General features: G+C 34.9%; 1 protein-coding gene across 1 annotated transcript in view; it reads right to left on the bottom strand.

Annotated features, from left to right (window-relative positions):
* EYS (eyes shut homolog) overlaps positions 1-25,390 on the bottom strand; it is a 1,591,612-nt gene that overhangs the window by 1,226,834 nt on the left and 339,388 nt on the right. The window contains exon 11 of the mRNA XM_060115102.1: positions 4,950-5,049. Coding sequence (XP_059971085.1) covers positions 4,950-5,049 — 100 coding nt within the window. The remainder of the gene's footprint in view (positions 1-4,949; positions 5,050-25,390) is intronic.

Consider the following 25,390-nt stretch of genomic DNA (forward strand, 5'->3'; position numbering starts at 1 on the left):
TTTTATCAACTAGGTTTACATAATATTCCAAATCTTTTGCTCTCTTCAACAATCTTCACAGTGTCTTCACCAGGAGTAGATTCCATCTCAAGATCACTTTTCTTTTTCTCATTCATAAGAAGCAACTCCTCATCTATTCAAGTTTTATCATGAGATTGCAGCAATTCAGTCACATCTTCAGGCTCCACATCTTCTAATTCTAATTATCTTGCTGTTTCCACCGAATCTGCAGTTCCTTTCTCCACTGAAGTCTTGATCCCTTCAAAGTCACCCAGGAGGGTTGGAATTGACCTCTTCCAAACTCCTATTAATGTTAATGTTTTGACCTCTTCCCATGAATCATGAATGGTCTCAGTGACATCTAGAATGGTGAATTCTTTCCAGAAGGTTTTCAATTAACTCTGCCCAGACCCATCAGAGGGATCACTATCTATGGCAACTATAGTCTTACAAAAATGTATGCCTTAAATCATGATACCTGAAAGTCAAAATAACTCCTTGATCCATGGACTGCAGAATGGAAGTTGTGTAAGCAGGCATGAAAACCATTCATCCCACTGTCCATCTCCATCAGAGCTCTTGGGTGACCAGGTGCACTGTCAATGAACAGTGATATTTTGAAAGAGATCTTTTTTTTTTTTTCCCTGAGCAGTAGTCCTCAACAGTGAGCTTAAAATATTCAGTAAACCATGTTGTAAATAAACGTACTGTCATGAAATCTTTGTTGTTCCATTTATAGAGCACAGGCAGAAGAGATTTAGCATAATTCTCAAGGGCCCTAGGATTTTCAGAATGGTGAATGAGCATTGGCTTCCAGTTAAGGCACAAGCTACATTAGCCCCTAACAAGAGTATCAGCCTGTCCTTTGAAGCTTTGAAACCAGGCACTGACTTCTCCTCTCTAGCTATGAATGTACTAGATGGCATCTTCCAAAAGAAGGCTGTTTTGACAAAATTGAAAACCTGTTGTTTGGGGTAGCCACCCTCATGAATTATCTTAGCTAAATCTTCTGGATAACTTGCTGCAGCTTCTACATCAGCACTTGCTGCTTCACCTTGCACTTTTATGTTATGGAGATGACGTCTTTCCTTTAACCACATGAACCAACCTCTGCTAACTTCAAGCTTTCCTTCTCTATCTTCCAACCTCTCTCAGCCTTAACAAAATAGAAGAGAGTTAATAAGGCCTTGTTTTGGATTAGACTACGGCTTACGAGAATGTTGTGGCTGGTTTGATCTTGTATCAGACTACTAAAACTTTCCCCATATCAGCAATAAGGCTGTTTCACTTTATTATTTGTGTGTTCACTGGAGTAGCACATTTAACTTCCTGCAAGAACTTTTCCTTTGCATCCACAACTTGGATTTTTGGTGTAAGAGGACTAGCTTTCAGCCTTTCTCAGTTTTCAACATGCCTTCCTCACTAAGGTTAATTATTTCTAGCTTTTGATTTAAAGGAAGAGACATATGATTCTTCCTTTCACTTGAACACTTAGAGGTTATTAATTGGCCTAATTTCAATATTGTTGTGGCTCAGGGTATAGGGAGGCCTGAGGAGAGGGAGAGAAACTAGGGAATGGCTAGTCAGTGGAATAATCAGAACACACATGATATTTACTGATTAAGTCCACCTTCTTATACTTGTGCAATTCTTGGAGCCCCAAAACAATAATAGTAACATCAAAGATCATTAACCACAGCTCACCACAACAAATATAATAAAAATGAAATTCTTGAAATATTTCCAGAATTACCAAATTGTGACACAGAGTCACAAAGTGAGCAAATGCTGTTAGAAAAATGGTGCCTATAGACTTGCTTACACAGGGATGCCACAAACCTTCATTTTGTGAAAAATGCAGTATCTGTGAATAGCAATAAAACAAGGTATGACTGTAGTCACTTCTATAATAGTCACAGATATTAATCAAAATAAAATTGTGTATATAAAATGTTAAAACATTTAAGATTACCAAAAATGACTATATTTTACATATTTTCTGTTTTCTTCAAGTGGAAATTATTTTGAATTAAAAATCATTTATTTGCAATCATTCATTTCTTCATTAAACTTCTTTATTTTATAATAGTTTTAGATTTACTTAAACATCACAAAGATAGTGAAGAGAAACTGGACACTGCAACCAGTTTCCACTACTATAAATATCTTGTGTTATTATGTTATGTTTTTCACAACTAATGAACTGATATTGATACATAATTTTTAATTAAAGCCCTTTTTTTTTTTTTTTTTTTGATTTCCTTAGTTTTGACCTAATGCCGTTTTCCTTTCCAGGATCCAAACCAGAATACCTCACTCCTTTCAGTCATCATGTCTCCTGAGAGTTCCTCAGACTTTCCTTATTTTTGACACCTTAACAGTTGTAAGGAGTATTAACCAGGAATTTTGTACAGTGTTCCTCAATTGGGACTTGTCTGATGCTTTTCCCATGGTTAGACTGGGACAGTATGATTTCAAGCTGAAGATCATAAAGATAAAGTGACATTCTCATTACATCATATTGAAAGTTTTGCTATTAACATGACTTATCACTGTTGATATTAACTTTGATCACTTAGCTTAGGAAGTTTTTGTCAGATTTCTGCTCTGAAAAGTTACTCTCCCCCTACACCTCATTTCCATACTGTACTCTTTGGAAGGTAGTCACTGGTTACAGCACAAACTTAAGGGGTGGGAAGTTATGTTCAACCTCCTTGAGTGCAAAGTATCTGGCCAAATTATTTGGAATAATTTTGTTTAGAAGATGTGTCTATTATTCTTATTTATTCACTTATATATTCTATCATTTACTTTTATCAGTGTGGACTCATGAGTATTTATTTTATATTTTGGATAGTAAACCAATACTCCTCTATTTCACTGCTCAAATGATTCTGGTCATTAAGAGTATCTTCAGTTGGCTCCTGTGTTCCTTTGAGATACTCTTATGGTTTTGTTTTCTAAGTACTTCATTGCTTTCTAGTATTATAAAATTATCCACGCCCATTTGTACATTCCATGTCATAGTCCCAGAATCAGCTAGATCTCTAAGGAGATCTGGTTCCTTTCACTGAGAATGGTATAAGAAACAAATATTTAAGCACTGGGAAAACTTTGTTATTTTTAAAATAAAATCTAAGTTTTTTATTGATTTGGATTGTTTAGACTATTCTCTATGCATCTTTAAAGATATATTAAAAAAATGTAATGAATTCTACTACCCAAACATTATAAAATATTACCTACTGTATAGATTTTATATATATATGTTAGAATATTATTTAAAAATTACAATTAGGGCTTCCCTGGTGGCGCAGTGGTTAAGAGTCCGCCTGCCGATGCAGGGGACACGGGTTCGTGCCCCGATCCCGGAAGATCCCACATGCTGCGGAGCGGCTGGGCCCGCGAGCCATGGCCGCGGAGCCTGTGTGTCCGGAGCCTGTGCTCTGCAACGGGAGAGGCCACAGCAGTGAGAGGCCCACGTACAGAAAAAAAAAAAAAAAAAAAATTACAATTAAACACTTGAAGAATGTTAATATCCAGCAGTCAATGTGGTATTTATATGATTTATCTCATTTAATTCACATTCAAATCAACGAGGTAAATATTTTTAATCTCCATTTAACAGATAAGAACACTGTAATTTAGTGAGTTTAAATATATGCTAAATATTTGAAATTAGTCAAACAATCATATTTTTGATTAATAATTATAGAAGATACTCTCTAAGAAAATTAGGTACAACATATAAGAATATCTCAGTTGATTATATTAAGTTGAGCAACATGGTGGTTAATTGTATGTGTTAACTTCACTGGGCCATAGGCTGCCCAGATTAAATGTTTTTTCTGGTGTGTCTGTGAGGGTGCTCCCTGATGAGATTAGCATTTGAATCAGTGGACCCAGTAAAGTAGGTGATCCTCCCATCTACTGAGTGAGCATTATTCAATCTGCTGAGGGTCTGAGTAGAACAAAAAATGAAGGAAGGGAAAATGTGTTCCTTTTCTGCCTGCCTCCTTGAGCTAGGAAATTGGTTTTCTCCTGCCCTTGGACTGGGATTCACACCACTGGCTCTCCTGATTCTCAGGGCTTCAAATCAGACTGCAATTTCACCACCACTTTCCTGGGTCTCAGCTCACAGACAGACAGCAGATCATGGCACTATATCTTATAATGGAGATTCATTATGAGGAACTGGCCCACACAGTAATGAAGGATGAAAGCTGTCATGATCATGTCTGTCTGAGTAAGTATATAGTTATAGATATATAGATATAACTCCCATTGTTTCTGTTTCTCTGGAGAACCCTGAATGACACAGTTTTTAAATTCCATGGCATAGAAACATATACTAAAGTTCAAGGAAGTATCCAGTGATTGACTTTCTGTATATTAGTTTGCACAACAATTTATCAAAACATATATTTTACAGGGCAAACCATATATTTTAGTTTTTGAAAAAAATATAATTCCTTAGCTGAAGCTAAAAAAGTATCATCAGTGTTGAAACCAAATTAAAAGTATCAGTTAATGGCTTACTCTATGTTAAGCACAATATAGCTATATTCAAAAAATAGATAAATGGTTACTTTAGAAAGAAAAAAAATAAAACATTGACAATTTCATGAGAAATTGAATAATAGGAACAATATTTCAGATATAACATGATAGCCTGGTTATTTTCTTCCTTACTTTTTATTTTACCATTTGCTTGTAAGGTGGTCTTTCTAATAAAAAACTAAGAAACTTGACTTTTAGTGGGTATATAAACAAAGCTCATTTCACTCTCATTTCTGCCTAAGGGATAATTGGTTGGTCACTTTAGAAGCTGATTTTAAGGAAATGAAGGACCCATAATGTTGTTGGGAGACTGAAATGAGATCAGACAAGAGACAGAAATGCTCTTTAAAGTTAATGTTTGCTTTTTCTCCTCTCTCAGTGGTCATTACCTTTAAATGGAGCCACGCATTGGCAGGAATGATTACCAGCATGGTCAGTGCAGGTGGCTCCATTCTTCCAGGGATGTGAAGCACACTCATCTACATCTATCTATTTCATATTTGTACCTTCGAAAAAAAGTTAACAGATTTTAAGTTTCAATAAGTCAAACAGGTGCCAGGTTATAATTCTTCAATTTGCTTAAGCATTTTAACCCTAAAGGAGATGATGTTTGAGATGAAATTCATCAGATAAGAATGCCACATATATTAGTGTCAGGGCTCACCTTACTACAGACTGCAACAACTTCTCTTGGAATTACTAAATGCAGACTAATCTTTGAGTTGGTGGATAAAGACTGCTTAGATGTGAACTAATTTATCTTCTGATTTGGAGTCTAGAGGTAGAATAGATGTTTCAGGTTATTGAAATGCAAATCAAATGTTAAGCTAAAGGAAATTTAAAGAGGAACAAAAAGGAAATACTAGTGAATCAATAACATCCTGACATATGTCCCCCAGGGTGAAATGCTCTTTATAAAGGCACAGCTGCCAAATGGTATTTACCAATAAAACCAGTGGGACAGATGAATTTGAATTTATCCATGAATTCTGTAGATGTAGTGCTCTGAAGGCAAGGTGATGAATTGCATTTCTTTCCATTAATTTTATAAAGCAGGACTATATGGAAAGAAAGGAAAACAGAAATGTCCAGTTACTATATAGTCCTAATATTTCCTTTTAACTATTCTGCAGTGCAGATTTCCCATTAGTGCTCCACCTAGAACTGTGTTGCAAAAACTTTTCATATTATATCTCTTGCATTGTTTGTCAGTTTGCAGAGAGTTAAAAAATGTAGCCTAAACTGACACTGAATTGATTATTGACTTCTGACAACTAATTTTTGCCAATATTTAACAAAAATAGAAAAAAATGACATTGACACATAACACATTGTACTTATAAATTAGATGAGTGAAAATCTTTCTAATATTATTAAATTATTTTCTCTAATATGGTGAAATGAATTTGGGCTGGAGAAAAATTAATGTAACATATATCTGAACAGGAAAGAGCATGCGTAATTAAATTGAAAATCTATTTGCATTACTATTTTCACTGACAAAATAAAATATTAAGTGACAATATGACATTAGAACATCAAGTTAAAGTGAAGAAAAGGTGAACATTAACACTAAAAGTGAATTTAACTCCATTGATTAATAATTAACATGAAATTAAAATGAATAATAAATTAAATCTAGTAATCTTGTGGCACACAAGACAAGCCTCATAAGTGAGTTCTCTTGCGTATTAAACCTGCTGCCTTCCAATCTGGAAAGATCTGCCTCTTTCTTTGATCTCTCCTTGCCCTCTGTGTACTGGGGCCAATTTGTGAACCAACAGTAATTTATTTTTTTTTTATTTTATTTTTTTTTGCAGTACGCGGGCCTCTCACTGTTGTGGCCTCTCCTGTTGCGGAGCACAGGCTCTGGACACTCAGGCTCAGCGTCCATGGCTCATGGCCCCAGCCGCTCTGCAGCATGTGGGATCTTCCCAGACCGGGGCACGAACCCGTGTCCCCTGCATCGGCAGGTGGACTCTCAACCACTGCACCACCAGGGAAGCCCTAACAGTAATTTAAAGAAACAAGGATGTCGATATGTATAACAGACAGTTTATACATATTTAATAATGAATTCATGGATAAATTCAAATGTATCTGTCCCACTGGTCTTATTGGTAAGTATCATTTGACAGCTGTGCCTTCATAAAGAGTATTTCACCCTGGGGGACCTTGCTATCTGTCATGTAATTTTAAATCTTCTCAAGTTTTTGTTCATGATAAATAGTACATTAAGTTTATATAAGTGGCCACATATTTCCTGAAGATTATTATTCTTAAGAAGGTTAACCACATAAAACCAATCTCTTAGGTTTAATAGGAAAAAAAAGTGTTGGATTTATGGTTTTCAAAATAAATATGACTTTCTCATTGCCTAAAAGTTATGCAGTACTTTTATTTTTCAATCATTCTCATAGGAGTAGAATTAGAAACAGTTCGTGGGAGTTGGATATTGAGCAACATTTTAACTTGTAATGATGGCAGTTAGATGGTATGTGCTTGCACATAAGGAAAGTAATACTGTTTTCAGTATTATTTAAAAACAAATGAGGAAAATAAAGTCATCATATTATGAACATGTTTATGTTATTAATGTCATTAAAATAAAATAATAATTGAAACAAGGAATTTAACAAGTGTAGTTTTTATAAAAAGTTGTTTATTTAGTTTGTCTACTATATTAAAGACAACAGAACTATATAATCCCAGTATAATGAGGAAAATACTGTGTATTTTTCTATGCATTCCAATATCTGGATGAAAACTTACAATTCAAAATTTGATCTTTTTATATTTATATATATTATATACTGAGTGTTATATATTTTATAACAAATTTCATGAAAATTTTTGAAAGTTTTCCCATTCATATGCATATATATGTACATTATTTTTACATACAATTGTTGCATAATAGTTTACTATTTTCTTTATCAGTACAAAAATTTCTGATTTTCATATCTAAAGGTATTTAATTACATATTCTGACTAATGGCTCCATATAGCACAATTAACCTAAACACTTATTTTTTCTACCCTCTGGAAAGTTCTGTAAAGTAAGGAATTAAAAAAATAAAATAATCTTCAAGAGGAAAGAGATTGATTAAGGGAAGTTTTCTTGCATGGAATGGCTATTTCATGAATTTTACATTAATGAAAGTTAATATGAGTAAGGTAATGATGAAACATGGACAAAACTGAGGAGGTTTTTCATGGTTAAGTCCTAGAAACAGGTAAACAACTCCGTTACATTCCTGGGGAAATTCAATGGACAATAGAGAACTTTTTAAAAAAAATTATGCTTATTTTCCTCAGGGAAATATGGACAAATATTACATCCACAAAATGAGAATAAGATGATACATAAAGGAAATAATCAAAAAAGCTTAAAAGACTCATTAGTATTGACAGTATTATTGTGAAAATAAAATATATTATAAAAGTAGGGAAATAGAGTGAGTCTCTAAAAACTATATTACAAAACTGTAGTAAAGGAAAATCTGAGAGAAAAATGAAGTCATATATAAAACCAATTCAAGTATGCCATCATTCAAAGGAAGTACAGGGATAAAAGAAAGGTCAGCTAGTTGATAGAAGAAATATGCTACAGTTTATGAGACGTGAGTTGTTATTTAGGAGCAATAAAAGATCTAGTCTTGTTGTTTCATTACCACAAAATTTCAAAACATCAAGGATAGAAAGAAAATTTTAAATGTTTCTGGAGAAAAAAAAAACATTTGGAGTAATGAAAATAATAAAAACATCCTTCCCTCAAACATTCTCAAGAAGTTACTTTAAGATGTACTACTGATAAATCAGAGCAATAAGGAAAAAAAGAGAAATGCTATATGAAACTAATTTGGGAATTCAGTGACAAGATATCAAATGATAATGGCTGGGAAAAATCATTGTCTAAATTAGAACATGAAATCAGTGAGTGCTGAAGAAATTATTTTTTCAAGTATAGTTTTGTGGCTCCATTCCACACATAAAGTGGATGTGAAGCTGTACTACATTTGTAAAACTTACTAATAAATTAATTTATTTTTTATATACAAAGGAAGAAGTCAATGAGAAATTTGAGCAGACATTTTAAAATGTACATAGGTCATGGTATGAATAAACAAAACTTTGACTTGGTTTGAACAATTGATTCAGTGTAAAAAAGAAAAAAAAAAGAAAAAGCTATGTGATCTCAAAGGTAGAAATATTGTCCTTCAAGTGGATTTTGGTTGCAACATAGGAAGCTTCAGAAAAGAAATATAATTCAAGTGTCACTTCTTCAGTGAAGAGTATTTGCATATTCATAATAAAGTAAATGTTGGTGACTTGTTTTCAACTTTTTTCAAGCAAGCACCGATGGTTTAATTATACTTACATTAATGTATTCAAATAATGACAATGTAAACACAAAATTTTGGAGGTGAAAAGGGTTAACTGGGAAAGTGAAGAATAAGGGCAGTATATCCTTAAATTTAATAAAAGTCAGGATAAGTTATCTAAATTTGATTAAGAAATAGAAGCTTAAAGGTATTATTTGACATGGTCAACATAAGAGCTAAAAATAATATTTATTGAGAGAAAGACATAGAGGAAAGGTGGATCAGGGAATTAATGAGAATAAGATTCATACAGACAATGGAGAACCAATAAAGTCTATAATTAAATCACAAAACTCAAAAGGAAAAATAAAATTTTATATGAGCAGATTAAGGCACTAACAGAAGAAATAAAGTAAGAAACTATTTAAATATGTTTGTCTGCATTTCAGCCTTGAAGGTAAGAATTGTTCTGAGAATCTGTTGCTTTTTTATTGGACGTTCTTTTGATTTCATCTACCATGTTCATTTCTCAGTTTGATTTCTTGTTTGTTTTTAAATACTGTAACAGTTTCAATAACATTTTGTGAAAATATCTCATCCCTTATGAGATACTTGAATTTAAAGGGATGAGTATACAAGATTAGTATGAAGTTCATAAAAATGCCTAGTTTTGTGACTATCATTAGGTAAACTAGGATTCAAGATTCTTAATTTTATAACAACAACAACAAAAAATTTAAAGTTATCTTTAAATCTCAGTTTTCTATCTTGCTATATATAAAGCTTTCTGTGACACATTTACCCATGATTCATAAATTATTAAATTATGCAAAGCAAATTTTATAGTTAACTAGAATAAACACATTTCACTATATTTTAGTTAATTTATAATCAGTATCTCTAATTGAATAAGATATTTGAATAAGATAATAGTGTTTTCTATAAAAATAAAGAATCATATAACAACAGGAATGTGGATTTAATAAGAGAAATAAATGTAAAGAGCTACTTTAAGTAAAGTTAATAGGGCTTCCCTGGTGGTGCAGTGGTTGAGAGTCCACCTGCTGATGCAGGGGACATGGGTTCATGCCCCAGTCCGGGAAGATACCACATGTCACAGAGTGGCTAAGCCGGTAAGCCATGGCCACTGAGCCTGTGCGTCAGGAGCCTGTGCTCCACAATGGGAGAGGCCACAACAGTGAGAAGCCCATGTACCACAAAATAATAATAATAATAATAAAATAATAAAATAAATAAAGAAAAGTTAATAGCTGATGGATTATGAAATATCTTTATCAACTTCTTGCAAAGTCAAAAAAAAATAAAATGTTACTGAACTGTTTGAGAGCCTGAAGGTGGCATTTCTATTCCACTCAGTTATAACTACAATAGTTTATATGCCAAAACAGAGCAAGATTTCCACCTTATGACAAAAAAAAATAGTTTTCTTTAACTGTGAAAAACATTTTATGAGTTTCTGTGCATCTCTCTTACTATTACTTTAGATACAAGGGATTTTCAGAAAAAAAGCTTGAAGTTCTCTAAAATCACCTATTTTGTTGGGTGGTTTATCTATCTATCTCCAGGTCAGACCAGCTGGATCAGAATTACCCAGTATTTACTATCTTTACATCCACTCACTTCTGCAATCCCCATAACAACCTTACTAGGCAGGTACTGCTCTTATTTCCACTTAAATGTGTGGGATTTGTGTGAATAGAGGTTATATAACTTGCTTATGCCCCTCACCTGGTCAGTGATGAGCTGTAATTTAAATTCAAGCAATCTGCTGTCAGATGTATTTGTTTTTTATACTGCATTCATTTTAATGTGATCTCTTACTTCATATAATCACCCCATATATTTCTGGTTATTCATGCTCATAAAATAACTCATTTGATTACCAAATGACATGTGATTCTCCCCTCATCTTCTGTTCTGGATTGCCCTATCAAAATGCTGTCTGTTGTACTGTCTCCTGCCAAGGATTTTGGATCCCTAAAATCTCAATGAAGGGGCCTTATCAAGAATCACCCCAAAAACCTGAGGCAGGAGTTCTAAAGCAAACCAGTCCTGGTTTCCTATAATCACACCAAAAGATCTATTGATCTATTTCATTATCCATCCACTCATCTGTGCATAACAGTCAGGCTTGTCCTGCGGAAGATTTTAGAACAAGTGAAATAGAATACAGGAAATTAGTCTTAAAGTTGAAGAGTGAGAGAAAAAAATATAGTAGGTTTATAACATGAATTTGAAAATATGGCTAAAAATGCCATATCTTAAAGATTTGACTAACTTCATCCTACATTTGTAGCAGGCAGTATAGAGGAAAAGCATTGCAGTGTTCATTACATAACAATACATTATTGACTCAAGAGAAAGAACAATTGATACTAAGGCCAGACAGAAATGTCACTAGATGGTCCTCTTAGGGAGGGCATTTCCAAGACATTCTTGCAGATGACACAAGATGAGTTTCATAGCTGTTTCTTAAAGTTTCCATCAATATGATCTATTTTTATGCCCATCAAAGTTCAAACCAGTAAGAAATTCTGTAGAAATTTAGTACATTTTTCTTCTTAACTACATTTAAAAATGGATTATGGGATATTTGAGGCACAAGTATATTTATTTATTTATTAGTTAATTTATTTATTTTTGGCTACATTGAGTCTTCATTGCCGTGTGTGGGCTTTCTCTAGTTGCAGTGAGCAGGGACTTCTCTTTGTTGCAGTGTGCGGGATTCTCATTGTTGTAGCTTCTCTTGTTGTGGAGCATGGGTTCTAGGCACACGGGCTTCAGTAGTTGTGGCATTTGGGCTCAGTAGTTGTGGCTCAAGGGCTCTAGAACACATGCTCAGTAGTTGTGGTGCATGGGCTTAGTTGTTCCACGGCATGTGGGATCTTCCTGAACCCGTGTCCCCTGCCTTGACAGGCAGATTCTTAATCACCGGTCACAAGTATATTCAGATCTTCCTTACAGGCAATTGTTTTCCTCCAGTTTAATTTTTGATAAGGAAATAAGTTTTAGATTATATTGAGTAATAAATATCGGGACCAGTGGTATGTTGCTTTCACTACAAAATAAAAACTACATACTTCAGCAACCAATTGCTTTTTTACAAGTATTCAGACCAGGGTGACATAATTTTCTAGAAATTGAGAAGCTTATTGTCAAAGCAAAAGTTTCACTAAAGTTAAGCAAGCAAGACAGACCTTATTTAAGGTTATGGTAATAGGGGAGAGCTTGACTCCACTGTGACAAAGGATGAGAGAGTTTTTAATACTAAGGCCTGTGATCGTAGGCTATATGTGTTTGCTAATTGGCCTTACCCAAAAGGAAGGAAACTTTCTTAGTCTTCAAGATGCGAGGCTGTTTTACAACTTAGATCCAGATATTTGCCAAAGTTGGGCTCCTGCCTACCCACAGAGGCCAGGAAGCAGGGCGCTATCTTCCTCAGTGATCGCGTTACAAGAGGGTGGCACTTAGATCCTTGAGAGAGATAGCCCTGAGCTGTGGAATCTTCAAGAGGCCTTTAAAAAGATGTCTTCAAAGGGGCAGGGGAAGAAATTACAAGTTTCTCTGAACTAAATGCTTCAAGAAAAGGGAGGAGAGAGATGTCTGTGTTTAGATCTGTTGGATTCTATAAAGGGATAAGGGTGAGAAGGGGAGAGACAGAAAGGAGAAGACACTGTCTAAACTTCAGTCAACCTGAGGGCAACACCAAGGCTAAAGCCTTGTGATGGATAAGACACTTGGTGAAGATTCCTACAGCCCTGGAGTTCCCAAAGAGTGGAAGGACATAATAAAACATCAATTTATATTCTTAATATGATTCTCTTCTCACTCTCTGGTGAAGTCTGTGAAACATGGCTTTCCTCTCCAGATTAAGTGAATTAGATCAGCACCTCCTCCCTCGGGTCCTGATCCCTAAATATATCTCTGAGTTGTCTGACCCCAGCTTCCTCTAATCAAACTGAATGCTTACTGCTACCAACTTATATTTCTAAAAGAAAACTGTCATGAAATACCCTATAATTTCAGCCTTTAACTGATTCCCCACCCCTCATCCGTATGTTGAAGCTCATCTATTAAACAGTTTTAACTGATGAAAAGAGGGAATTTATGATCTCAAACATCAGGAGGGTTTGACAAGATAGCTACAAATAAGCTACAAATATTTGTTTTCTTTTTTTCAGATTTGACTCTTTGATTTTAAAGTTATGTAAATCTTGAATTTTACACCATATGTTTTTCCCTCTTAAGATATCATTCATTCAATACCACAATGCACACAAATCTGTAAGGAAACTTGACAGTCCAAGATGAAGCTTCAAATACTTTTGCGATGTTCACTAAGCCTTACATGCTTCCCCAGAGTATAGAGCTCTACCTGAGAAGTCTGGATTTAGAGGATAAAGTAAAAATCCCCGAGTACTTCAGAATCTGTGTCTGGGATACCTTCCTGGCAATATCTCTCTCACCCTGATCCTTTTCTCATGCATCCAATGCTCCAAGCAACAATGACTGTTTAAGTGCCTGCAATCTTGCTTGGTTTCTTTTTAAAACCTTGATCAAAAGCCATCTCATGAAGCCTCTGCCTATTTTATCCAGGCACGGGCAGTTACTTCCACCTTCTATAGCATTTACACCTTCCTCTGCAGGCAGGTGCTTATGTATCCATTCGGTATCTCTGGCCCTTGGAATAGTTACTGACACATATTGATGCTCAAAAACTATGTGTTAAATGAATGAAAAAGTATCAGTGACTGAATGCACATAAATGGCAATGGTGGTATTATATCTCTAAAGGACAGAAAATCATTCCCAATCCTGTTTAGAGCAAATCACTAACAAAACACTAACATTCCAAGTGATATAATGAATATCATAAAGATTGTTAGAAACAGAATTTATGATTGACTCTTCAATTTCTGATTATGTTCCACATGATTTGACAAAAATAGGCTGCGTTTAAGGTGTACGTGTATATGATTTTAGAGCTTTCATTGCCAAAATGTAGATGGAATTTAAATGAGATTTCTAATTTGATTCAGTGAGCTGTTGTAAAGTCTCCTCTTGTTTGACAAATAAATTATTAAGCATAACCAGTTATAATACATTCAATAAGATAGCAGTCATGCATCCTTTTAGGTTTTGAATTTCTAGAATGCAAATAATCAAGCATTCTGTATCTTATTTTAAAACAAGTTTTAGAGGTTAATTTCTAATAATCTTAATTTTTCTTCCTAATATATTTCCAGGTTTGTATTTCAATTCTGGCTAAAACACACACAGTTTCTTTTTATCTGTTTCTTAGTGATATTTTCTTCAACAAGATTTCTTCAATTGCTTGCTCCCTCTAGGCTAACTCAGACTGTGTTAGGTTTCTCTTCACAGAAACCATAAAGGAGGAATGAGCCAGGGACAAAGAAGCAAATCTAATAACCAGATTCCTGTTTCACACACAGTACCTCAAACAGTCTGTGCTTTCTTTACACTGTCTCTTCAGTTCCTTCATAGCCTTTATTTCTTTTGTGGCTTGCCCAGATCCTAAAATTCTTTCCCATTCTCTCCTGCCCATTGGTTGTTGCTGTCGTCTTTTATTTACTCATTCTTTTATTGAAGCATCCATTTTTCTGTCTACTATTTCCAGGTCACATAATTGAGACCATCAATCGACATATAGAAAACCTCAACCATACAATGACGTCTACATGACAAAGACTCACAAGTCAAAATTTCCTTTCCTGACTGAACTCCAGGACTGAATAACTAATTAAATACCAGCTGGTAACAGCACTTGGATATCTATTAGGCATCACGAAAGTAACATGGGCAAAACAAAACTCTCTCTAAGCAGTTCTACCTTTATTTTTCCTTATTTACTATGAAAAAATTACAAAACCTAAGAGTTGTTTATTCCTCCTTACCTTCATTGAAATGGTCAGCAAGTCCTGGGTACTTTTCCTTGAAAAATATCTCAAATGTGTCTATTTATCTCTATCTCAGTTACTAACATCAAAGTATGTCATAATTATTTCCTTCCCAAAATGAGAATAATATTTTAACTGGTTTCTTTATTCTAATACTCACTCTACTATTGTAGACATCACACCCAGAGTGATTTTTGAAAATATAATATGCTTACAATATATAAATCCCATATGACAGCTTCTGGCAGTACTTCAAATAAACTCCAACATCTTTGCCTTATATGATGTGGTGTCACCTAACAACCCACACCACTCCTTTCTAGCTTAATTAGTTTCCAGGTACATTGGACATCTTCAGGTTCCTAACATACCAAACTCACTTTAACCTGAGGGTTTTGTACCAGCAGACTTCTAAACCTGGAATGCTCACCCTGGGATAACTCTTTTTTAGTTCTTTTATTTTTATTTTCTTTATTGAAGTATAGTTGATTTACAATGTTGTGGTAGTTTCTGGTGTACAGCAAGATGACTCAGTTATATAACATAGATATTCTTTTTCAGATTATTTTCCATTATAGACTATTAAAAGGTATTGAATATAGTTCCCTGTGCTATACAGTAAGACCTGGTTGTTTCTCTATTTTACATATAGTAGTGTGTACCTGTAAATCCCAAGCTCCTAATTTATCCTGCCTCCCCCCAGCTCAAACACATTCTAAAAAATTCTACATTTTCTTGCTCTCCTCAACAACATTTTATGATTTTGATGTCTTACTTGATTGATTGATTGATTTTAACTTCTTTATTGGAGTATAATTGCTTTACAATGGTGTGATACTTTCTGCTGTATAACAAAGTGAATCAGCTATATGTATACATATATACTCATATACCCTTCCTCTTGTGTCTCCCTCTCACCCTCCTTATCCCACCCCTCTTAGTGATCACAAAGCACTGAGCTTATCTCCCTGTGCTATGCGGCTGCTTCCCACTAGCTATCTATTTTACATTTTGTAGTGTATATATGTCCATGACACTCACTCACTTCGTCACAGCTTACCTTTCCCCTGCCCAATCCTCAAGTCCATTTTCTACATCTGAGTCTTTATTCCTGACCTGCCCGTAGGTTCTTCAGAACCATATTTTTCTTTCTTTTAGATTCCATATATATATATATATATATATATATATATATATATATATATATATATATATATATATATATGTGTGTTAGCATAGGGTATTTGTTTTTCTCTTTCAGAATTACTTTATTCTGTATGACAGACTCTACATCCATCTACCTCACTACACATAACTCAGTTTCATTTTCTTTTATGGTGGAGTAATATTCCATTGTATATATGTGCCACATCTTCTTTATCCATTCATCTGTCAATGGACACTTAGGTTGCTTCCATGTCCTGGCTATTGTAAATAGAGCTGCAGTGAACATTGTGCTACATGACTCTCTTTGAATTATGGTTACACAGGGTATTTGCCCAATAGTGGGATTGCTGGGTCATATGGTAGTTCTATATTTAGTTTTTAAGTAACCTCCATACTGTTCTCCATAGTGGCTGTATCAATTTACATTCCCACCAACAGTGCAAGAGAGTTTCCTTTTCTCCACACCCTCTCCAGCAATTATTGTTTGTAGATTTTTTGATGATGGCCATTCTGACTGGTGTGAGGTGATACCTCATTGTAGTTTTGATTTGCATTTCTCTAATGATTAGTGATGTTGAGCATCCTTTCATGTGTCTTCCAGGTTGTCCATGATATTGGCATATAGTTGCTTGTAGTAATTTCTCATAATCCTTTGTATTTCTGCAGTGTCAGTTTTTACTTCTCCTTTTTCATTTCTAATTGTGTAGATTTGAGTCTTTTCCCTTTTTTTCTTCATGAGTCTTGTTAATGGTTTATCAATATTGTTTACCTTCTTAAAGAACCAGCTTTTAGTTTTATTGATCTTTGATATTGTTTCCTTCATTTCTTTTTAATTTATTTCTGATCTGATTTTTATGATTTATTTCCTTCTGCTAACTTTGGGGTTTTTTGTTCCTCTTTCTCTAATTGCTTTAGATGTAAATTTAGGGAGTTTATTTGAGTTTTTTTCTTGTCTCTTGAGGTAGGATTGTATTGCTGTAAATTTCCCTCTTAAAACTGCTTTTGCTGCATTCTATAGGTTTTGTGTCACCATGTTTACATTGTCATTTGTATCTAAGTATTATTTGATTTCCTCTTTGATTTCTTCAGTGATCTCTTGTTTATTTAGTAGTGTACTGCTTAGCTTCCATCGCTTTCTATTTTTTACAGTTTTTTTTCCTGTAATTTATATCTAGTCTCACAGTGTTGTGGTCAGAAAAGATACTTGATACGATTTCAATTTTCTTAAATTTACCAAGGCTTGATTTGTGACCCATGATGTGATTTATCCTGGAGAATATTCCATGAGCACTTGAGAAGAAAGTGTATTCTGTTGTTTCTGGATGGAATGTCCTATAAATATCAGTTAAGTCCATCTTGTTTAATGTATCATTTAAAGCTTGTGTTTCTTTACTTATTTTCATTTTGGATGATCTGTCCATTGGTGAAAGAGGAGTGTTAAAATCCTCTACTATGATTGTGTTACTGTTAATTTCCCCTTTTATGGCTTTTAGCATTTGCCTTATATATTGAGGTGCCCCAATGTTGGGTGCATAAATATTTACAGTTGTTATATCTTCTTCTTGTATTGATCCCTTGATTATTATGTAGTGTCCTTCTTTGTCTCTTGTAATAGTCTTTATTTTAAAGTGATTTTTGTCTGATATGAGAATTGCTACTCTAGCTTTCTTTTGATATCCATTTGCATGGAATGTTTTTTTGCATCGCCTCACTTTCAATCTGTATGTGTCCCTAGGTCTGAATTGTGTCTCTTGTAGACAACCTATATAAGAGTATTGTTTTTGTGTCTATTCATCCAGTCTATAGCTGCCCATTGGAGCATTTAATGTATTCACATTTAAGGTAATTATCAGTATGTATGTTCCCCTTAACATTTTTGTAAATGTTTTGGGTTTGTTATTGTATGTTTTTTCCTTCTCTTGTTTTTTTTTTTTTTTTTTTTTTTTTTTGCCTAGAGAAGTTCCTTTAGCATTTGTGCTAAAGCTGTTTTTGTGGTGCTGAATTATCTTAGCTTTTGCTTGTCTGTAAAGAGTTTAATTTCTCCATCAAATCTGAGTGAGATCCTTCCTGGGTACAGTAATTTTGGTTGTAGGATATTCCCTTTCATCTGTTTAAATATGTCCTTCCAGTCCCTTCTGGCTTGCAGAATTCCTTTTGAAAGATCAGCTGTTAACCTTATGGGGATTCCATTGTATGTTATTTGTTGCTTTTCCTTTGCTGATTTTAATATTTTTTCTTTGTATTTAATCTTTGATACGTTGATTAATATGTGTCTTGGCATGTTTCTCCTCCAATTTATCATTTAAGGGACTCTCTGCACTTCCTGGACTAGATTGAGTATTTCCTTTCACATATTAGGAAAGTTTTCAACCATAACCTCTTCAAATATTTCCTCAGTTCCTTTCTTTTCCTCTTCTTCTTCTGGGACCTCTATAATTTGAATGCTTTTGTTCGTGAGTTTAATGTTGTCCCAGAGGTCTCTGAAACTGTCCTCAATTCTTTTCATTCTTTTTTCATTATTCTTCTCTATGGTAGTTATTTCCAATATTTCATCTTCCAGGTCACTTATCTGTTCTTCTGCCTCAGTTATTCTGCTATTGATTCCTTCTAGAGATATTTAAATTTTATTTATTATGTCATTCATCATCATTTGTTTGCTCTTTAGGTATTCTAGGTCCTTGTAAAATGTTTCTTTAGGTATTCTAGGTCCTTGTTAAACTTTTCTTGTATTTTCTCCATTCTATTTCCATAATTTTGGATCATCTTTACTATCATTACTCTGAATTCTTTTTCAGGTAAACTGCCTATTTCCTCTTCATTTGTTTGGTCTGGTGGGTTTTTACTTTGCTCCTTCATCTGCTGCATATTTCTCTATCTTCTAATTTTTCTTAACTTACTGTGTTTGGGGACTCCTTTTCACAGGCTGCAGATTTGTAGCTCCCGTTGTTTTTTTGTGTCTGCCCCCAGTGGGTAACTTTGGTTCAGTGGGTTGTGTAGGCTTCCTGGTGGAGTGGATTTGTGCCTGTGTCTTGGAGCATGAAGCTGGATCTTGTCTATCTTTTATGCAGGACCAGGTTCAGGGGTGTGTTTTGTGATGTCTGTGAACTTATTATGATTTTAGGCAGCCTCTCTGCTAATGGGTGGGGTTGTGTTCCTGTCTTGCTAATTGTTTGTCATGGGGCGTCCAGCACTGGAGATTGTTGGTCGTTGAATGGAGCTGGATCTTAGTGTTGAGATGGAGATCTCTGGAAAACCTCTCACCAATTGATATTAGGTGGGGCCAGGAAGTTTCTTGAAGTCTCATGTCCTGAACTCAGTTCTCCCACCTCTGAATTTCTGGCCTGACACCTGGTGGAGCACCAAGACTGTTATTCACACAGCTCAGAAGAAAAGGGAGAAAAGAAAAGAAAGAAAGAAAAATAAAATAAAATAAGTAAAATAAAATAAACTTATTAAAATAAAAATTTAAACAATATAGTATTAAAATGAAAAAATAGAAAAGTAATAGAAAACAAGGAAGAAAGCAACCAAACCAACAAACAATCTACCAATGATAATGAGCAATATAATCTATACTATTAGAAACATAAAAATCAGAAACTAATCAGTCGCATACAGCAAACCCCAAGTCTACTGTTGCTCCCAAAGTCCACCACATCAATTTGAGGATGATTCGTTGTCTATTCATGTATTCCACAGTTGCAGGGTACATCAAGTTGATTGTGGAAATTTAATCTGGTGCTCCTGAGGCTGCACAGAGAAATTTTCCTTTCTCTTCTTTGTTCCCACAGCCCCTAGGGGTCAGCTTTGGATTTGGCCCCACCTCTGCATGTAGGTCACCCTCTGGCATCTTTTCTTCACCCAGACAGGAGGGAGTTAAAGGAGCAGTTGATCCAGGGGCTCTGGCTCACTCAGGCCAGGGAGAGTGAGGGGTACAGAATGCAGGGCTAGCTTGTGGTGGCAGAGGCCGGAGTGACATTGCACCAGCCTGAGGCATGCTGTGTGTTCTCCCGGGGAAGTTGTCCTTGGATCACAGGACCATGGCAGTGGCAGGCTGCACAGGCTCCCAGGAAGGGAGGTGTGTATAGTGACCTGTGCTTGCATACAGGCTTCTTGGTGGCTGCAGCAGCCTTAGCATTTCATGCCTGTCTCTGGAGCTTGTGCTGATAGCTGTGGCTTGTGCACATCTCTGGAACTTGTTTACGTGGTGCTCTGAATCCCCTCTCTTCATGAACCACAAAACAATGGTCTCTTGTCTCTTAGGTAGTTCCAGACTTATTCCTGGACTCCTTCCTGGCTAGCTGTTGTGCACTAGCCCACTTCAGGCTGTGTTCATGCTGACAACCACAGTCCTCTCCCTGGGATCTGATTCCAAAGCCCAAGCCTCAGGCCCCAGCCCCCACCCACCCTGGCAGGTGAGCAGACAAGCCTCTCAGGCTGGTGAATGCTGGTCAGCACCGAGTCTCTGTGTGGGAATCTCTTCACTTTGCCATCTGCATCTCTGTTGCTGCTCTCTCTTCCATGGCTATGAAGCTTCCTCCACACCAGCCTCTGTCTCCACCAGTGAAGGGGCTTCCTAATGTGTGGAAACTTTTCCTCCTTCACAGCTCACTCCTAGAAGTGCATGTCCCATCCCTATTCTTTTGTCTCTGTTTTTCCTTTTTTCTTTTCCCCTACCCATGTATGTGGGTAGCTTCTTGCCTTTTGGGAAGACCGAGGTCCTCTGCCAGCATTTTGCAGGTTTTCTGTAGGAGTTGTTCCACATGTAGATGTATTTTTGATGTATTTGTGGAAAGGAAGGTGATCTCCATGTCTTACTCCTCCCCCATCTTGATGCTCTTCTCTTTATAACTATTTGTTATTTAGATTTTATTATACATACACACACAGACACATGAGTGCATATGAATGCTTGTATATTTCTTATTTTTTTTGTTTTTTCTCCCAATGGAAAATTAACTACATAAGGCAAGAACTTTGTCCTATCATTAAATGTTTTCTAATCAACAAAACAGTATTTGGTACAAAATTAAACCTCATTAAAAATTTTAAGTGAGTTAATGATTTCCTGGAAGGCTAAGTATATTAATATATAAAAATTCATAGAAATAAAGTCATATGATAATATATAAAAAAGAGAATTTTAGAATGAAAAGAAATTAATTCATCTATTTTAGAATTTATCTTTCTGAAATTATACATAAAAGGCTTTTAATCCTCAGAAAAACTCACTGGTTAATCTAGTAATTATCTGTCTGGAGGCTAAAGCTACTCTTTACCCTACTGAATTTGTTTTGATTAAATTCCTTTTTAGGTGTATTTGGCTTTGTGTATGGTTAGTAATGGTTTTTTTTTAAATGATAAATTTATTATAAAGAAAGATTTCACTGTACAGCCTGGTGTGTTATGTTTCTTCTTAGGTAGAAAAGAAAGAGTTAAAGGACTCAGTACTGCTTCTATGTGGGTGATGGGGCACAGTCTTGCCAGAAGGTCTGGGGGAAGAGTCATTTAATTTCAAATCAAGTCAGAATTATAGCTTATTCATTTACAGCCCAGATCAGAATTATTGCCAAATTATTAAATTACAGTATTACAATTATTAAATCACAATATATACTTACTTAAATGTCACTTATCTGGGAAAGCACAAACTTTTAAATAGAAATTCACAAAATCAGATTTATAGTGATTCCTCTTTACAGTGTTGTCACATATCTCTAGGAAACTTTTAGAAGTGTCAATTGGCCTTGAAACCCATATTTTTGATGGTCTACAGAAGAATATGAGTCATCTGTATTAATTTTCAAACCCCACTCTTCCTCTCTCCACCTCCCTCCACCATGGCCATTGCTAAAAGAGACCAAGACCATAAATATGAACTGCATTTGCTCTTTGGGATATTTAAAAATACATACAATTTAATGACATTTCTAAAGAGTAAGCTTATTGGCTATCTTTAGTTTTTGTTATAATGTCTCAGTTTAATTAATTCAATGACAACTAGAAAAAATAAAGCAACTAAGGACAGTGGTGATTGTTGATAGTAGGGCATTTTCAAAACCATGGAATTTTAGCTTGGGTCAATATCAAGTTTTATTTTATTTTAATCTTGTTCCCTCAGAGGCTCCTCATAATTAATGGATAGTTAATTAAATAATCTGTTTCTTAATTAAATGTCAATATTTCTCAATGTGCAAACATAAATATCATTAGAATTAAGATGAAGTTGGTGAACTTATCAAGTTGGTGTAAATTTCTTAAAGCTGTGAGCCACATAAATGTTGGAAATTATCTCTGATTTTACCTTCAGCAATTTTGAACCTATTTTCAGTCATGAACGATTGGTAATAACAAGATTACCCTTGGTAATTATACACTTGCAGATTTCCTAATAGTCTATCAGGTGGAATAACAATATTGAAACCCATTTTCCTATAATGCTCAGTCTTAGAAATGAATCCGTTTTCTGTATAATGAAGTAGAAGTTTATTAGGCATACCATCAGAGTTGAAAGGAAAAGTACAGTAGAAATATTTCATGGTACAGTAGAGTTTATATCACAGAGCACTTCAGAAAGGAGATATTAGATTTACAGAAATAATCTTGTTTCAGTTTTTAGTCAAAATTACAACACATTCAAAAGTCTGAGAACAAATTGATTCAAGCTTGAATTCGTCAGGGAAATTATCTAATTTTGTTAGATTTTATGCTTTCAAATCAGTCCCTTTCTTTGTAGACACTTCGTAATCATACACTAATCTCACTGCAGTGACAATATTTATTTATTCACAAAGAGCTGCACAGAGCACTATGGGGATACTAATGAGATACTGTGCACACAACAGTTGGAAGATTGGCTGTGCAATGTCTTTTTAACTAGAGTGGAATAGCAAAGGGATTGGTCATTAAATATGATAAGTCATATTTAGCATTTAGAATTCTTATTCTTGAAAGGACATAGTACAGAAAGTTAGTGATCTATTTCCTAATTCTACTTTTAAGTAGTACATGAAAATGGCCTTGTCAGGAAGAAAATGACCATGTATTTTCCAAGAATTAAGATATCTACTTCCATTATCACTAATCCTAATGATCTGTGTCTGTTGTATCAGAGTGAAGGAAGGAAAAAAAAATGTAACCAATGAGAGAAAATTAAGTATAACCAAAAAGGAACAAATAGATATATGCATAAAGAATTCAGTTAGCCATTTAAATTTCTATCCTAAGGCAAAGTCCCCCAGCAAATAGTTTTTAAGATCAGGTTTAAAATACATATTTCTAAACCAAGGACAAGATATTCCTTCTGAATATCTGTATATACAAAAATGATTTTACTTCTATAGTCTCCAAACAATTGGTGTCCAGGAGAGAGATTAAAGCAGAAAAAGTGCCACCATATTTAATGAAATCTAAGATGCCACAGATTGCTAGATGGACCACAGATTGATAAACACACCACTGATTTTTGGGTTTTAGAAATGGTAAAATGTGAAGAAAAGCAAAAATGTTCTTTAAAATGCATGATATATTTTGCAACCACAAATAAATGACTGCTATTCTGGATGAATTTGTCAGAGTCCAGACAGGAGACAGTAACCACATTTGTTATTTATACAGGGGACTTTTAATATAAAGAATTAACTAGAAAATTGATTACTAATATGATTAAAGAGATTTCTGAAAACTAACACCATTGGTGCATTCCTAGGATCTATCATATCAACTATGGCAGGAAACATACTCAAATACATGCACAAAATAATGCTAGAAGAGTCCCAAGGCAGAGAGAAGACTCTCCTCTCCCAAAGTTATGCTATTTTATTTATTTCAGCATGTGGGAGCTTAGTCCCTGACCAGGAATTGATCTCGCACCCCCTGCATTGGAAACATGGAGAGTTAATCACTGGACCCTCAGGGAAGTCTCAATTATTACCAGTTTTTGATACCTTTAATACCTTGTGTTACATGCCATGGAATTAGTATAGAGCCAAATATTAATGTAATCAAAGTTTCAGTAAGGCAGTTTCCTCTGAAAGAGGCAGTTCTCCATTCTACCACATGCTAGGAAGTTAGCTGTGTGAAGGTAGGGTTAAAATCCTCAGTCACGTTGCTACTTTCTGGCTGTTAGTCTAATTTGTGTAAAAGCCATTGCATTGTTAAGCTTAATGGTAATTAGTAACACTGTCTTCTAATCCTATTGCTAACTTTATTCATGCTCTTAGAAACCATTCCTGTTGTACTGAAGAGTTAATTTCATGAGAAGTCTTCTTCCAATCCTGATTCCATCATCTTGGATGATGACAACATCTATTTCGACCACACTCATATCAGTGCATACCTTGTTTCCTTAACATTCTCTTCTCTAGTAACCTTCATACCTTATTCACATTAGTTGCACACTCTCTTGGCTAAGTCATGGCTGTTGTCCTCAACATCAAACTGCTCCATCTCTCAAATGATAAATGCAGGTGTTCTGATGACATAACGTTAATCAGTTAATGATGTGATATCCATCACCTACCCTTGTTACCTATTCTGTTTCTCCCAGTACACTTTTGCTTCAGCTCCCAGGCTTTTATAACTTTTTCTTTCATCCAATAAAACCATTCTCTTGAAAATATTTCAATTATCTTTTTAGTGAGATTCACCAGTAAAGTTTGGTCAGAGCTTCCCAACTGTGTGTCAGTGTGCCAACACATAAGTTCTGGATTGGCCTAGATATTGATCCCTTTAGCTTAAGTCCAGGTGGCTATTTCCAGAATAGTCAGATATCATAGGCCAGCTACCTCTGGCTTCTAGGAGCCTTATTGGTATATATCAAGTGTCTTAAGCTGTTACCGATTTTTATGTGTACTCTGATGTGAAAAATATATATATATTGGTAAGCATTGCTTTGAATTAGTGCAATAATCAATTTGCTGGTGCTAAACTCTGCTAGTAAACCATGTTACCTGGTATCCGTAAAATTCTGATGCTGTTTATGAACTCTTCTTAGATACCACAGAATACTTTAAAACTTCTCTATACTCTTAAATCTCTAATATTGCTAACATCATACCCTTTCAAGAGAAGACTTAACGTTTTACCAAACAGAGAGAACAGCAGCCACAGGAGAACTCAATCAAATTCAAGACTTTTAATCCCCATATTTAATCACATTTACTCCTATTATTTTTCACATATTTTCCTCCCTAAAGGAAGTAGTATCACGTGGCTGTTAGCCTTTCCTACAGTTCTGAGAGGTCTTTCTCTCTTATCCCTTCCCTCATCTCTTGATTCTTCAAAATTCCCCTTTTTACTGTTTTTCCTTATCAGCATTTTTAAAATATCCTGCTTAAAAAGAAAACAAAACAAAACAGAAACTCTCCATTGAACATCATCTTTGATTTTTTCTTCTCT

This window comes from Mesoplodon densirostris, chromosome 12 (genome assembly GCF_025265405.1).
Source record: "Mesoplodon densirostris isolate mMesDen1 chromosome 12, mMesDen1 primary haplotype, whole genome shotgun sequence".
Classification (NCBI taxonomy): domain Eukaryota; kingdom Metazoa; phylum Chordata; class Mammalia; order Artiodactyla; family Ziphiidae; genus Mesoplodon; species Mesoplodon densirostris.